The sequence below is a fragment of the Bufo bufo genome, chromosome 4, assembly GCF_905171765.1.
Source record: "Bufo bufo chromosome 4, aBufBuf1.1, whole genome shotgun sequence".
NCBI lineage: Eukaryota > Metazoa > Chordata > Amphibia > Anura > Bufonidae > Bufo > Bufo bufo.
Window position 1 is genome coordinate 220557492 of NC_053392.1, and position 16965 is coordinate 220574456.

The 16965-nt window shown below is 46.8% G+C and overlaps 1 protein-coding gene across 1 annotated transcript in view; it reads right to left on the bottom strand.

Moving 5' to 3' along the window:
• The window catches only part of LOC120997939 (melanotransferrin-like), a 182920-nt gene extending 166664 nt beyond the window's left edge, over positions 1-16256 (bottom strand). The window contains exon 1 of the mRNA XM_040428311.1: positions 16117-16256. Within this exon, the coding sequence (XP_040284245.1) occupies positions 16117-16162 (46 nt within the window). The 5' untranslated portion in view covers positions 16163-16256. The remainder of the gene's footprint in view (positions 1-16116) is intronic.
• Positions 16257-16965: the final 709 nt, after the last annotated feature.

Consider the following 16965-nt stretch of genomic DNA (forward strand, 5'->3'; position numbering starts at 1 on the left):
CCCAAGCGCAGCAACTAAACTTTCTCCCTTCGAGATGATCACGGGAAGGAAGATGGTGTTACCCCAGCATTTACTTTACAGGACAACAGACCATAACTTGATCAATGCTACAACGTCGCATCAGTATGTGGAAAATTTACGTAAGCACCTTCAACATGCTTTTGCGTTCGCCCAGAAAAATATAGAGAAAGCCGCAGTGAGTGCTAAGACATACTATGATCTGAAGACTACACAGAAGGAGTATCAGATTTCCGATCGGGTATATCTCTATAACTTCGCTCGGGATCAAGTGAAGGAGAGAAAATTCCTACCTTCCTGGAAAGGTCCCTATGTCATCACTGACAAATTATCTCCAGTGGTCTACAAGATCAAAATCCCTAAGGGGGATGAATTTATTGAAAAATGGGTGCACATTAATCAGCTACGTGTTTGTCATCCCAGTGCACGACTTCGAGAGATTGAAGGTGTTGGATGAAAAGAGGTGAAAAGACTTTATGGTTCCAGCTAAAGACGGAAATAAGGATTGGTATCGTATGAACGGAAAGACGTTATCTGTTATTCTACATCTTTAACGCATACTAACCCATCCTGATGTATGTTTCCTCTGTAACAAAATGTCTCCTAACTCACCTCTGAAACCAGAACTTACTCTGTTCAAGAAAAGAACTTATGCCAATCAGAGGTATATGGTATTAGTAACTCTTTTCTTGCAGGATAAAGTAAAAAAAAAATGTATATACTCATATGTGTCATATAATATTTTATAGGCGTAAGATGTCATCAAAGATGATTGCCATTATCTACGTCATCCTGATCTTGGGGAAGGAGTTCCATGCTGAGCCGATTGCTGTGCCAGGTCCTTCATCGGGGATCATGCTACAAGATACAGCGGGGTTCATCTTGACGAACAAGAGGATATTATCCCAGAAGGTCTACATCAGCCTGGATCCATGCGTTTTCGTCGAAAGGCAATTCAACGTGTCCGAAATCCAGTCCCCGGAAATCCAAGCCTGGTACCAGATGCACATCGGATATTCCCAAGAACGGATTACGCAAATCCTGGAGCAAGCAAGGAAGACTTTGACCAGAGAACAGTTTTCTACAAACCAAAGTGATTCATGTTTTTGCAGTCGTAGCCGCCATAATCTTTGGCGTAGTGGTCACTGTTATAACTACCGGTATGACAGTTGCCGATTCCATCTCCATCAAGATATTGGAACTTGAAATTGGTTCATTGAAAAGGAACCTATTAAACATTCATGTGGAGATGGAGAATCAAAACGAACCTTTATCGAACTTATATCCTGTTTTGCAGGATCTATGGGATGGTTGAGTATGTTGACCATCCAAATCATGCGTTAGATAAGGTTCTCCAGAAGAACTTTAGTCAAGCTCTGGTTGGAACATTATAAGCCAAGTCTACGCATCGAAGAAGATATATGAAAAGCCCTTTTAAGCATTCCAAATACATTCACATTTTATGGAATATTTTGGAATGAAGGGGGATTTGTTGTGCATTTTCATAAGTGTACAATGTATCTGATGATACCATATTCAATATGGATGATCATTGCCTTTAACAACATGTGATCAGCATGAACCTGAAAAAAACCAAGATGGGTTCATAGCAAGTTCAATGTGTTAAAAGTGAATATATAGAGAAGACTATACTTTTATTATTGTTTAGAGACATGGATTTATCTACACAGGTCTCTCTAAACTTGTCTGTCTGAGGAACAATGGGTGTTTCATGGCTAAACCATGATCTGATAAGAGACGTCCATAAAACACATCTGGTGTGGAACAGATATCTATTCATATATTCATATATAGATATATTCCTGTGTGCATTTATTTAGCGTTTGAACTTATTAATGATTCATATATACTATGCAATATTGATGTATTATAACCAAATATTATTAATGTATCTTTATATGTCTATATCTCACTGAGAGGGTATATTCTAGGGGATATAAAATGTGTTTAAGTGGAAATTTCTTAAATAGGGTTTATTTTAGAGGAGCTGATGTTATTTCAAACATCATTACTCAATAGCTGAAGACAGTTAAGGTACACAAACCAGAAAAACCATCATTACTCCTATCTGCCCCATAAATTCAGGGATTAGGAAAACTTCTGATACCGCCAGTCAGTCTGAGCAAAGTGTCAGAAAGAGCCCCTCCTAATTGATTTAAGGTGTGAAAGGGCAAAGTTTAAGTAGTAATAAAACAAGCAATATATATGTTAATTCTTAAAATATTCAAAATTGTTATATGATACAACAGTGCCATCAAGTGGTAGATGGGCAGAAGTTTCTTAGGAATGTCAGTTAAGTGACATCATCCCCATGTTTAACATACGTCACACCCACCTTATCTAATTGGTAATCCCTATTCCAAGAGGGGATGGGCATAGATTAGGATGGGGATATCTGATCCAGTTTTTGGGAGATCAGGACACTTCTTCACAGACATTTCACAAACTTCACAAAAGAAAAACTTCACAAGGACTTCACAAAGATTCATTCATCAGCATCACTTCACACAGCACGGGACATATCTAAATCTTGGAAAGCTGGGTCCATTCTAAAAAGCTCTTTGTCCCAAAGCCAGGGGTAATGTATAATCTATTTCATTTGCAGTAATTATAAATCGCTCCAATTGGCATATAGTTGAGACCCCATTATTAGTGGGTCAATATTGTTAAAACAATAATTTTATGGGAAATTTTAATGAACGTGCACATCATTATAATTCCTGTAATATTGATATCAGAGTGAAATCTCTGATCGGATATTATTATCCGTAGTTAGGCCAACGGGCGTATTTATAAGGTGTCTCTTACTGCCATATTCTTTGATTGAGCATAAGGGATTTTCCACAGATTCATTTCTATTGTTTTGTTGTTATTGTTACATTATAATATTTCAATAATCGGTAATAATTTGATAATAATTTGAATAACATTGTATTGTACTTGGTGTACTAAATTAAGTGAGCATCATCTTGTGGTCAATTTTGATATTATCCTTATATTCATTTGTATGCCATTTTTACTGCATGTATTTATTTGTAATAAATTATATTTTATATAATTAATTGCACCCTGTTTCATTATCTGCACAAATTAACTTTAGATCTCATCAATAAAAGAACTGGCGTTTATATGTCCGCCAATTAAATTTTTAATTTTTAATTTTTCATATTTCATAAAAATATGAAATCATAATTTTTATGATTTCATATCTTATATGAAATAAATACCCGACAAGGTCTGGGAGGAGATCCCTCAGAAGACCGTCCGCCACCTCATCAGGAGCATGCACAGGCGTTGTAGGGAGGTCATACAGGCACGTGGAGGCCACACACACTACTGAGCCTCATTTTGACTTGTTTTAAGGACATTACATCAAAGTTGGATCAGCCTATAGTGTGTTTTTCCAGACCTCCATGGGTTGAAAAATTAGATTTCCATTTTTTTATTTTTGTGTGATTTTGTTGTCAGCACATTCAACCATGTAAAGAACAAAGTATTTCAGAAGATTATTTAATTAATTCAGATCTAGGATGTGTTATTTTTGTGTTCCCTTTATTTTTTTGAGCGGTGTATTATTGATGTGGCCATAATGAGTAGGGATAAGCAAACCCGAACTGTATAGTTCGGGTTCGTACCGAATTTTGGGGTGTTCGTGACACGGACCCGAACTCGAACATTTACGTAAAAATTCGGGTTCGGTGTTCGGCGCTTTCTTGGCACTTTTTGAAAGGCTGCAAAGCAGCCAATCAACAAGCGTCATACTACTTGCCCCAAGAGGCCATCACAGCCATGCCTACTATTGACATGGCTGTGATTGGCCAGTGCAGCATGTGACCCAGCCTCTATTAAAGCTGGAGTCACGTAGCGCCGCACGTCACTCTGCTCTGATCAGTGTAGGGAGAGGATGCAGCTGCTGTTAGGGCGAGATTAGGCAGGGATTTACTTAGCAAAAACACTTAATGAAGTGATCAATCTACAGCTGTGAATCATTCAACTTCTGCTAGTTAATTGCTCACTGTTTTTAGGCTGCCCAGAGCGTTTTTCTGTCACTTTTTTCTGGGGTGATCGGCGGCCATTTTGCGCCAGCACAAGCTGCCACCAAGTCCATTTAACCATCAATAGTGTGTTGTTTTTTTTTGCTATATCCTACATCAGGGGCTTGGATGTGCTTGCTATTTTATTCAGGGGTGAAATACAATTGCCAAAATAGCAATACCCTAAATCTGGTGTTTCAGCTGTGGCTAGCCAATTGTAATACTGTCTGCTGTCTGGCAAAGGATATATTTTTTTCTGGGTTGAAATTCAATTCCCAAAAGAGCAATTCCCTAAATCAGTGGTTTCTGCTGTTGCAGGCCAAGTTTAAATCTGTCCGTAAAAGGGTATATTACATTGAAGGTGCAAATTCAAGTGCTGATAGGGTCATCCTCAATAACTTCACAAGCTACCGTGCATCTCCAAGTCTAATTCTGTCCGTAAAAGGATACCTTTCATCCAGGGCCTAAATACTAGGCCTACAATTTATATTCCCCTAAATCTGTGGTTACTGCTGTGCCTGTATTAGTGTAATACGGTACTTAAATAGATAGCCAGATAGTGTTAGGTGCCTGTAAAAAAAAGGCCTGAATTTGAATTCAATATATTGGGCCAAATAATTTTTTTCTTATTGTGGTGAACGGTAACAATGAGGAAAACATCTAGTAAGGGACGCGGACATGGTCGTGGTGGTGTTAGTGGACCCTCTGGTGCTGGGAGAGGACGTGGCCGTTCTGCCACAGCCACACGTCCTAGTGAACCAACTACCTCAGGTCCCAGTAGCCGCCAGAATTTACAGCGATATTTGGTGGGGCCCAATGCCGTTCTAAGGATGGTAAGGCCTGAGCAGGTACAGGCATAGTCAATTGGGTGGCCAACAGTGGATCCAGCACGTTCACATTATCTCCCACCCAGTCTTCTGCAGAAAGCGCACAGATGGTGCCTGAAAACCAAGCCCATCAGTCTGTCACATCACCCCCATGCATATCAGGGAAACTGTCTGAGCCTCAAGTTATGCAGCAGTCTCTTATGCTGTTTGAAGACTCTGCTGGCAGGGTTTTCCAAGGGCATCCACCTAGCCCTTCCCCAGCGGTGGAAGACATAGAATGCACTGACGCACAACCACTTATGTTTCCTGATGATGAGGACATGGGAATACCACCTCAGCACGTCTATGATGATGACGAAACACAGGTGCCAACTGCTGCGTCTTTCTGCAGTGTGCAGACTGAACAGGAGGTCAGGGAGGAAGACTGGGTGGAAGACGATGCAGGGGACCAGTGGCGTACATACCAGGGTCGCAGGGGTCGCAGTTGCGACTGGGCCCGGCGCTCCAAGGGGCCCGGCCGCCTGTGGACCCTTCCCCCAGGCCGCTGGCAGGGCCCCCGCTGTACTCACATGTAATGGAGCGCTCTGATGGGGCCCGGCATGAAGTACAGTGGCAATTTCGGGCCCCATCAGAGCGCTCTATGCCTCCATTACATATATAATATGGGGGTGGGGTGGTGGGGGGGCCGGAGGGTCAAGGAAGAGGGGGGGGATCGCACTCACTCACACGGCCAGGCAGTTCCGTTTCCATATAGTGAAGCAGGGAAACCTCTCTGCTCCCTGCTTCACCGATCTTCAGAGCTCAGGAGCTCCCCCTGCTGGCCCCAGATCGCGCTGCTTGTTGTAGTTGGAGACCTGAAAGCCCGGCAATCTGCCTGCTGTCATCAGGGAAGAAGGTAAGTATGTGTATTTTTTTTTTCTAACGCTGCAGACTGGGGGCAGGGGAGGTTTGAGGGGCACAACTAGAGTGAGGGGGCACAAAAGTTGGCATCTCTACTGAGGGGCACCTAATCTGCCATAACTAATTTGAGGGGGGGCACCTAATCTGCCATAACTAATTTGAGGGGGCACCTAAAGTGGCATAACTACTGTGAGGGGGGCACATATAAAGGCATAACTCTGAGGGGGCACATATGAAGGCATTACTACTGTGACGGGGCATGTAATCTGGCATAACCAATATGAGGGGCACATATATGGGCATATCTAATGTGAGGGGCACATAATCTGGCGTAACCACTCTGAGGGGACACATATCTGGGCATATTTACTTTGAGGGGGCACATAACCGGGCATAAATACTGTGAAGGGGCACATAATCTGGAATTACTACTGTGAGGGGACACAATCTGGCATAACCACTCTGAGGGGGCACATATCTGGGCATATCTACTTTGAGGGAGCACATAACTGGGCATAAATACTGTGAAGGGGCACATAATCTGCCATAACTACCGTGAGGGGCACATAATCTGGCATTACTACTGTGAGGGGCACATAATCTGGCGTTACTAGGTGAGGGGCACATAGTCTGGCATTACTACTGTGAGGGGGCACATAATCTGGCATTACTACTGTGAGGGGACACATAATCTGGCATTACTACTGTGAGGGGACACATAATCTGGCATAACCACTCTGAGGGGGCACATATCTGGGCATAATTACTGTGACAGGAACAAAGGTGGGCATAACTACTGTGAGGGGCCACAAGGTGGGCACTAGTACTGTGTGGTTGCACTTAGGGGAAATGTCCTAGATTACCCTGCTATACAGTAGGTGAACCCGATTTTGTGTCAATCTCGCCGTATTTCTCGGCGAGATTGAGCACATACGAGCCCCATCGCGGGAGCCAGCGCCGAGCTGGCTTGCCGCGATGGAGAGCAAGCGCGTCATAGAAGAGGCGGGAGATCCGACTTGGATTCCCGCCAATTCTACACGTGTGCGGCGTTTGTTATGAATCCTGAGGGGGAAGTCCCCGCCGGATTTTAAATAAAAATCCGGCCTGGGTCCCGCCCTCAGGAGCATACCGGGCCCTTAGGTCTGTTATGGGTTGTAAGGAGAGCCCCCCCTACGCCGAAAAAAAACGGCGTAGGGGGTCCCCCTACAATCCATACCAGACCCGTATCCAAAGCACGCTACCCGGCCAGCCAGGAAGGGAGTGGGGACGAGCGAGCGCCCCCCCCCCCCCTCCTGAGCCGTACCAGGCTGCATGCCCTCAACATGGGGGGTTGGGTGCTCTGGGGCAGGGGGCGCACTGCGGCCCCCCCACCTCAGAGCACCCTGTCCCCATGTTGATGAGGACAGGGCCCCTTCCCGACAACCCTGGCCGTTGGTTGTCGGGGTATGCGGGCGGGAGGCTTAACGGAATCTGGGAGCCCCCTTTAATAAGGGGGGCCCCCAGATACCGGCCCCCCACCCTAAGTGAATGAGTATGGGGTACATCGTACCCCTACCCATTCACCTGCAAGAAAAGTGGTAAAAACACAAATAAACCACACAGTGTATTAAAATATTTTATTTTTCTGCTCCGGAGGCCGCCCCCTGTCTTCTTTATTAGCTCTTTTACCAGGGGGGGCTCTTCTTCTTCCGATATCCCGACGGGTCTTCTCCGCTATCCGGGGGGGGGTCTTCTCAACTCTCCGGGGTTCTCCTTCTGTCTTCTCCTTCTGTCTTGTTGTCTCCTTCTGTCTTCTGTCTCCGGGGGGGGCTCTTCTTCTTCCGATATCCCGACGGGTCTTCTCCGCTATCCGGGGGGGTCTTCTCAACTCTTCGGGGTTCTCCTTCTGTCTTCTCCTTCTGTTCTTCTTCTGTCTTCTCCTTCCTTCTTGTTGTCTCGGCGCACCCCGGTTCTTCGTCTCGCGAGACTCGGCGCACCCCGATTCTTCTCTCTGTTGTTGACTCGGCGCACCCCGGTTCTTCGTCTCGCGAGACTCGGCGCACCCCGATTCTTCGTCTCGCGAGAACCGGGGTGCGCCGAGTCAACAACAGAGAGAAGAATCGGGGTGCGCCGAGTCTCGCGAGACGAAGAACCGGGGTGCGCCGAGACAACAAGAAGGAAGGAGAAGACAGAAGAAGAACAGAAGGAGAAGACAGAAGGAGAACCCCGAAGAGTTGAGAAGACCCCCCCGGATAGCGGAGAAGACCCGTCGGGATATCGGAAGAAGAAGAGCCCCCCCCAGAGACAGAAGACAGAAGGAGACAACAAGACAGAAGGAGAAGACAGAAGGAGAACCCCGGAGAGTTGAGAAGACCCCCCCGGATAGCGGAGAAGACCCGTCGGGATATCGGAAGAAGAAGAGCCCCCCCCGGAGACAGAAGACAGAAGGAGACAACAAGACAGAAGGAGAAGACAGAAGGAGAACCCCGGAGAGTTGAGAAGACCCCCCCCGGATAGCGGAGAAGACCCGTCGGGATATCGGAAGAAGAAGAGCCCCCCCTGGTAAAAGAGCTAATAAAGAAGACAGGGGGCGGCCTCCGGAGCAGAAAAATAAAATATTTTAATACACTGTGTGGTTTATTTGTGTTTTTACCACTTTTCTTGCAGGTGAATGGGTAGGGGTACGATGTACCCCATACTCATTCACTTAGGGTGGGGGGCCGGTATCTGGGGGCCCCCCTTATTAAAGGGGGCTCCCAGATTCCGTTAAGCCTCCCGCCCGCATACCCCGACAACCAACGGCCAGGGTTGTCGGGAAGGGGCCCTGTCCTCATCAACATGGGGACAGGGTGCTCTGAGGTGGGGGGGCCGCAGTGCGCCCCCTGCCCCAGAGCACCCAACCCCCCATGTTGAGGGCATGCAGCCTGGTACGGCTCAGGAGGGGGGGGGGCGCTCGCTCGTCCCCACTCCCTTCCTGGCTGGCCGGGTAGCGTGCTTTGGATACGGGTCTGGTATGGATTGTAGGGGGACCCCCTACGCCGTTTTTTTCGGCGTAGGGGGGGCTCTCCTTACAACCCATAACAGACCTAAGGGCCCGGTATGCTCCTGAGGGCGGGACCCAGGCCGGATTTTTATTTAAAATCCGGCGGGGACTTCCCCCTCAGGATTCATAACAAACGCCGCACACGTGTAGAATTGGCGGGAATCCAAGTCGGATCTCCCGCCTCTTCTATGACGCGCTTGCTGGGATGTGCTGTCGCTATCCCAGTGAGTGCGAGATCTCGGCACCACGTCGCCGAGTATCAGCGCGACGCTGTCGTGCTGAAAACACAATGTCACAAACACCTACTGTACATTGGCATGGCTCAGTCTTACAGGCAAGCACAGCGCCCCCTGCTCGTGATTTCACAGGGGCAATCACCATCCCTTCCTTATGTGATTATTCTTTTTTTCTCACCACAGGGACCTTGTTCTGGATCCAGCGGACATCACGCCGATACCAGCGACACCCTGAATGAGGTAGGACCAGATTTTATTAGGACTGGGTGAGTGTAGCCATGCATTGGGCTTAGGGCTCTTTAACACGAGCAGATCCCGTGCGGGTAATCCACTGCGTGAAAGACAGCCAAGCCCCGTTCCGGACAGCAGAGACACGGAGCATTAACATGATTGGTAATGCTCTGTGCCTCTCTGTGATCTTTTTACTACAAAATCACAGAGACATAAAGTTGTCACCGTGATTTTGTAGTAAAAAGATCACAGTCAATCATGTTACTGCTCCGTGTCTCTGCTGTCCAGAATGGGGCTTGGCACTCAGTCACGCAGCGGATTACCCGCACGGAAAGAGCCCTTAGTAAGAAAATCTGCCGGTTCTTTGTACAAATGTTTGCACTGTGGCCCATTACACTATAGTTACAACACTAGTAGGAGAGGTAGTGGGGGGGGGGGGCTTGGAGGCAGGTTGGGGGGGTGACGGGGAGGGGGCCCCATAGATCAGTTTCGCACCGGGGCCCCATGGATTGTGTGTACGCCACTGCAGGGGACGATGAGGTCCTAGACCCCACATGGAATGAAGGTCGTGCCACTGACTTTCAGAGTTCAGAGGAAGAGGCAGTGGTGAGACCGAGCCAACAGCGTAGCAAAAGAGGGAGCAGTGGGCAAAAGCAGAACACCCGCCGCCAAGAGAGTTCGCCTGCTACTGGCCACCGCCACCTGGGACTGAGCACCCCAAAGGCAGCTTCAAGGATATCCCTGGCGTGGCACTTCTTCAAACAATGTGCTGACGACAAGACCCGAGTGGTTTGCACGCGCTGAGCCATCAGAGTCTGAAGCGAGGCATTAACGTTTTGAACCTTAGCACAACCTGCATGACCAGGCATCTGCATGCAAAGCATGAACTGCAGTGGAGTAAACACCTTAAAAACAAGGAACTCACTCAGGCTCCCCCTGCTACCTCTTCTGCTGCTGCCTCGGCCTCTTCCTCCGCCTCTGGAGGAACGTTGGCACCTGCCGCCCAGCAAACAGAGGATGTACCACCAACACCACCACCTCCATCACCAAGCATCTCCACCATGTCACACGGCAGCGTTCAGCTAACAAACATTTGAGAGAAAGCGTAAATTCCCACCTAGCCACCCTCGATCCCTGGCCCTGAATGCCAGCATTTCTAAACTACTGGCCTATGAAATTCTGTCATTCAGGCTGGTGGACACAGACAGCTTCAAACAGCTCATGTCGCTTGCTGTCCCACGTATGTTGTTCCCAGCCGCCACTACTTCTCCAAGAGAGCCGTGCCTTCCCTGCACAAGCAAGTATCCGATAAAATCAAGTGTGCACGGGGGCGTGGTCAACTGCCGTAATGGCCGGACGCATCTAAGAGCAGCTCCGGCTCCCACCAGCTATCCGGAGCCATCCTGACCCCTACATTTGCCGAATTCGGACCTGGCAAGCTTACCTAAGTCAGCAGCGAGCGCTAGACCCGTATCATGAGTCCCAGCAAAGCGCAGATGGCGGCGGAGCGACTAAAGGAGTTCGCTAGACAGGATTCCCAACATGGCGCCGCGGCTCCGTCTCCGACACGTGCAGCTAACACCAGGAGCCAGATGACACAGCAGCCACACTCTGATGCGGAGGCTGAACCCGAATTCACCCTGCAAACCTCCCACCAACAACTTATGGCGGCCATTACCGGGTGCCAGGTCTCCCTGACAGGGAAGATAGATGAGGTAGGAGTGGACTTGGGCCTATTGCGCCAAGATGTGCAGCAGCTGCGTGAGAGGGTCCGGCTAACCGAGACTAGGGTGTCGGACCTGGAGGATCTAATCAATCCCTTACCTGCGAGGATTACCGCAGTGGAGGCATCTGTGGAGTTATACCGTCAGAAATGTGACGATCTTGAAAACCGCGCACGGCGCAATAATGTGCGTATCAACGGCATGCCAGAGCGGGCTGAAGGCCCAGATCCAGCAGCCTTCCTGGAGGGTTGGTTTAAGGAGGTGTTCCCCAATGCTGTTTTTTCATCTACGTATACAGTAGAAAGGGCACACCGAGTTCCTGCTAGACCGCTACCTCCTGGTGCCCCCCCACACCCCCATGACCCCTACTAGCCCGCATGTTAAACTGGCGTGACAGGGATCTCATTCTGGCGCAAGCTAGAGTCTCACAAACCATATCACTGGGCTCTGCGAACATTTCTCTGTATCCGGATTTCTCTGCTGACCTTCAGAAGAAACGTGCTACTTTTGTCTCCATTAAGATGAACCTCAAGTATTCCGTGGCGTACCCTGCACGCTTGAGAGTTGTGGACGGCGACAAATCACTTTTCTTCTCCAACCCTGCTGAAGTGGAGGACTGGTTATCTGGGAAACACCGCCGTTCCCCTCCTAAATGATCTGGCTTGCAATTGAGGCCCCTATTGATATGCCCAAGGGAGACGAAAAGGCTACTGCAAGGACTGCACCATGAATGCTCTCTATTCTTATTTTTTCCACACTTCTATTCTTCAATACTACCCTGGTTCAGAGTTGGGTAATGTATTGCCTCATTTTTCTGTATGTGGACTCAGGGACACTGAGGTTTAATTGAGTGCAGCTCTTCTTAAAAGTCACTCATGCAACCGGCAAGTATTACTGCAAATGGGGGGAGTCAGCTACTCCACCTGCATTGGGATACCACCTATATACACCGTGCAGGTCCCCCAAGCACATGGCCAATTGTTATTATGGATGTGATTATGTTCTAACAGTGCATATGGTAATTCTTACTCTAAAGGGGTGTCACTATTGATCCACCGGGCGGTTAGATGGGAACCCCATCATACGAATGTTGACCCAGAGGGGAAGTTTATTTTTGTATATGCTCATATTAACGGAATGCCTTATGTGATACTGAATATGTACAACCCTCCTCCTGCCAATCTCTCATTGCTACAGGCAGCGGCAGAATTCGCAGCACAATTTCCGTCAGCCGGGATTCTCGGCATGGGGGATCTTAACCTGCTCCTGGATTATATGAAGGATAGGTTCCGCAACCCGTCCAATAGTTCCTTTAGACAGACGTCAAGTAAAACCGCCCTGGCACGCCTGTTGTCTGAGCTTGGGTGGATTGACATTTGGAGGGAAAGGTACCCAGATAGAATTTAATTTTCTTGCTTCACTCCCTCTAGGGGAGCTTTATTTAGGATTGACTACCTCCTGGGCACCCCTGGCACCTTCATGGCAACGTGAGAGATACATTATGGGCCCCAGGGCCCGTCTGACCATGCACCTATAATGGCCCCAATCACTGACCCCTATTCTGCTACCCGTACACCCAAACAGCGCATACACCCGTTCTGGCTATCTTTAATGTCCCTAAATGATAGGATACCCGACCAACTTCATGCATTTCTTGCTGCTAACTCAGCTGACACAGATTCAGCCCTACTGTGGGAGACTTTGAAAGCCTTCCTGCGTGGGTGCCTTAAGTCGTCTATCTCTTACATTAAGAAATCCACTTGTCGTAAGGAGGAGGACTTGAGCACGCAGTGCAGGAATGCAGAACTCGAATAGGTCTCTGACCCTACTGAAGAAAACAGGAGGGATTGGATGATGAAGGGTAGACAGTACATGAATCATTTGCAGGAGAAAAGCGATCGCAAGATGCTTTTCATGCAGCAACAAACCTTTGAACAAGGCAGCAGAGTAGGCAAAGTGCTGGCACAGGTAGTGAGGAGGAACAACATGTCTCCACCGATACTACGTATTACAGACAATAGTGGGACGGTGATATCTGAGCCAGAGGGTATATTGGATCGGTTCAAAGAATTCTATCAGGACTTATACTGCTCTCGGGCTCAGTATACCACTCAGGCACTAGAGGACTACATTCAGGAGGTTTCCTACCCGCAGTTGTCTGCATCGGATAGGGAAATGCTGGATGGGGAGTTCACCCTGGAGGAAGTGAGTGAGGCGATTTCAGGGTTAAATTCAGGCAAGGCCCCCGGACCGGATGGGATCCCATTAGAGGTGTATTCTAAGTTTGCAGATCTTTTGGCACCGCAGCTTCTGCACATGTACAAAACATCTCTGTATACTGATGCACTCCCAGAATCGCTGTATGAGGCCTCTATTGTAGTCCTGTTAATACCCGATAAGGATTGTTTAGAGTGTGGGTCATACCGTCCTATATCGCTGTTAAACCTAGACTATAAAATCCTCACCAAATTATTAGCAAACAGACTGAACAGAGCTATATCATCCATTATACACGAAAACCAATCCGGCTTTATTCCTGGTAGATCTACCTCTAGCAACATACGTAGGGCACAGGTTATTGCTCAGATGGGATGTGGAAACCGGAGATTATGGGCATTAGCCGCGTTAGACACGGCCAAAGCGTTTGACTCAGTAGAATGGCCTTATTTGGTACATGTCCTCAGGTATTTTGGTTTTGGTCCTACATTCATTAGGTGGGTCAGTATCATTTACAACTCCCCATCCGCGAATATTATGATTAACGGCTCCCTATCGTCAACATTTAAACTATACAGAGGAACCAGGCAGGGATGCCCTTTGTCACCCCTGTAGTTTGCGGTAGCTATTGAACATTTAGCAATAAGAATCCGGCAAGATAATATTTTTAAAGGCATAGCTATAGGAAACAGGGAAGATAGGTTGGATTTGTATGCTGATGATCTCATTTTGTACATGGACTCAGTAGAATCCACCTTGCCTAGAGCAATAACCCTAATTGAGCAGTTTGGGGTCTTCTCTGGTCTATGTATAAATTGGGCAAAATCGGCCATTATGCCACTATGGGTCTCGGAGTGGCCACCAGTGTATCAGAATTTGATAGTAGTAGATAAATTTAAGTATTTAGGAGTAATAATCACTAAAGACCCCGCTACTTCACATGAACTGAACACAAGTCCCTTGGTGTCATATTTTGTGGACAAATTTAAGTCCTGGAACACCTTACCGCTGTCCACCATGGGCCGCATAAACATAATTAAAATGATTCTCCAACCCAAGGCTCTGTACCTGCTGGAACACGCATTTGTACCCATTCCACGTAAATTCTTTGATAAACTGCACTCTCTCATGGCGACGTTCATTTGGGGTAGGAACAGACGAAAACTGGCCATTAAATCCCTACAGAGGAGCTGGGATGAGGGTGGGGCGGCCTTACCCGACCTATTCTTGTATTTTCTTGCTGGTCAGTTGCGATATTTGGTGCCATGGGTGACCCGGGATGTGCTTCCTAATTCAGAATATTACTTACAGGAATATTTGCATCTCTCCACTATATGGCCGGTCTTAGAAGGCCTGACATCTGTATCAGGTTCGCTCCTACCGATTCATAAACTGGCACATCAGGTTGTATCAGCGATACAATGATCTACCAGATGATATCCAGCTGTGGAACAATCCATTATTTCCACATCTGCTACAATGTGAAGGGGAGAGGATATGGAAAGGATACGGTATTTGCTATTTGAAAGATCTTTATGAGAATGGCATTCTGTTTTCCTTCTCTCAGTTACAGACCAAAGTGGGAGTTTTGAGGCCACATTTCTTTAGGTATCTGCAGCTGAGACATGCCCTTCAAGCTCAGATCCGGGCTCTTAAGGGACAAGTGTCCTCGTATCCACTCATTGGGGTCTTTAGAACACAAGGACCGAGGGGACTGATATCCGCCATATATACACATCTGCTCAACCTCAAAATCTCAGCTTCTCCATTGGGTGCGGAATGTAAATGGAGAGGGAATATACCCACATTGACGGATGAAGAATGGAGCGAGGCCCTTGAAGCCCCAATAGCTGCTTCTCCATCCCTCACTAATAGACTGATACAACTCTTTATATTGCATAGGTGTTACCTCAACCCGACTAGGCTCTTCAAAATGGGTAGGAGGCCACACACTGGATGCCACAGATGCGCACAGCTGAACGCGGACTTTTGGCACCTAGTGTGGGACTGTAGTTACATTCAATCATTCTGGAGGGGGGTAGTGGATGTCATTTCTTCCCTGATCCCAGATATCTTAGAAGTCTGCCCCAAGGTTTGCCTTCTGGGAATTATTGATGAAGATTCAAGATCACGCTATTCTCTCACCTTTATCAGGGAAGCCCTTTTCCTAGCCAGGAAAGCTATTGCTCTTAGATGGATGGCGGACAGGTACACGAGTACCCGTTTCTCACATAGTTAATTACCATTGCTAGCTTATTATGTACTCAGCCAGTAACAGAGATGGGGGCTTTTGCAGCACCCCTGGACAACGGTCCACCAGGAAATTTCCAGTAAGGTGTATGGCCAATCCTCCCCTGGCTGTGATGGATTCTTGTCAAGTTAGTGTGCAACAATTGATCCTTTTCTGGAGACATCATACTACCCAAGTCCCCAAGTGTCAGCACCTCTTTAACAATTACTGCCCTTGTAAAATCAGAAAAGGCAAATTTATGGTAGAATGACAGTTTAAATAAAGCAATATAGCAAAGTATTCAGAATCATGTGGCCTGCTAAAGGGAAACTCCATAAAAAAGTAGGAAGTCTACATTTTGCATTACACACCCCATTTCATTTCTATCAGAATCTTGACATTGCAAATAGATCATTAACTTTTACAAGTAAGAAGAACCTGAAGTCATTACCCTGCACTCAGTAGACTTAATTTAACATAAAAAGCATGTAAAATTCCAACTAACATTCACACTGCTGCTATCGTTCAAAGGTTTCATGCAGAGCATTAACCATTGGATTTTCAGGTTTTCTAAGAGATTCGTTCAACCTATATTAACTCACATTGTAATATAAAAAAAAATGGAAGTTAGCATAGATTTGTAATGGAACACTCACTTGTCTGGGAAAAGTAAAAGATGAAAAATAAACTTTTCCAGATCATTTCTCCTGGAGCTCCAGACTAGAATCTCTTCAAGTTGCTTCCAAGAAAGAGTTATATCGCAGGCATCTACTCTTATGAAAAGGTGTCTGGTGATCACGCCTACTCCTGCTGGCTAAGCTCCACATCCAGGAGTGTTTGACTAAAGGGCAAAGAGGGGATGGAACACACCAGAGAAAAAGGTCTGAAGTCATCACAGTCTTCCACACAGAAAGCAGCGGTTAGGTAACTCACTCAATAAAGTGTTCGTAATAATTCACAGAGTGTAATGATGATATATGTAAATCCAGCACACTCCCGATCTGATGCTAAATGTGATAAACTTGTTTTTATTAACACAGTCAGTGCATACATAAAATTTCCATAGAATCCAGAAAAACAGATGCAATACATAAGAAGCAGCATCTTGGTATTTCAGTATGTCTTGGTCCTCATTTACTTGCATTTTCAATTTTGCCCCGTTCACTCTCTGTCAATTGTGGTCACATGAGTTGCCAGCCAGCTTCACCCCATAACATCCGCCGCACTCCACATACACATGTAGGGGCAAATCCCCCTTCTTCTATAATTGTCAGGGTCCCAATTGAAGTGTCCTTATGAGCGCTCAGAGAGCTGACACAGACACACTGCTGAATCAGATTCTCTCCTTTATTCCACACATGTATACACCTTTATAACACTACAGATAATCACAGACAAATCTGGCCCACCACCAAGGGGGTAGAAATCAAAACTAATGATTTGATTTGTTATTCATAAAAGGCAATACTTCCACACTATACTAACAGAATTCGAATAATTAAAAA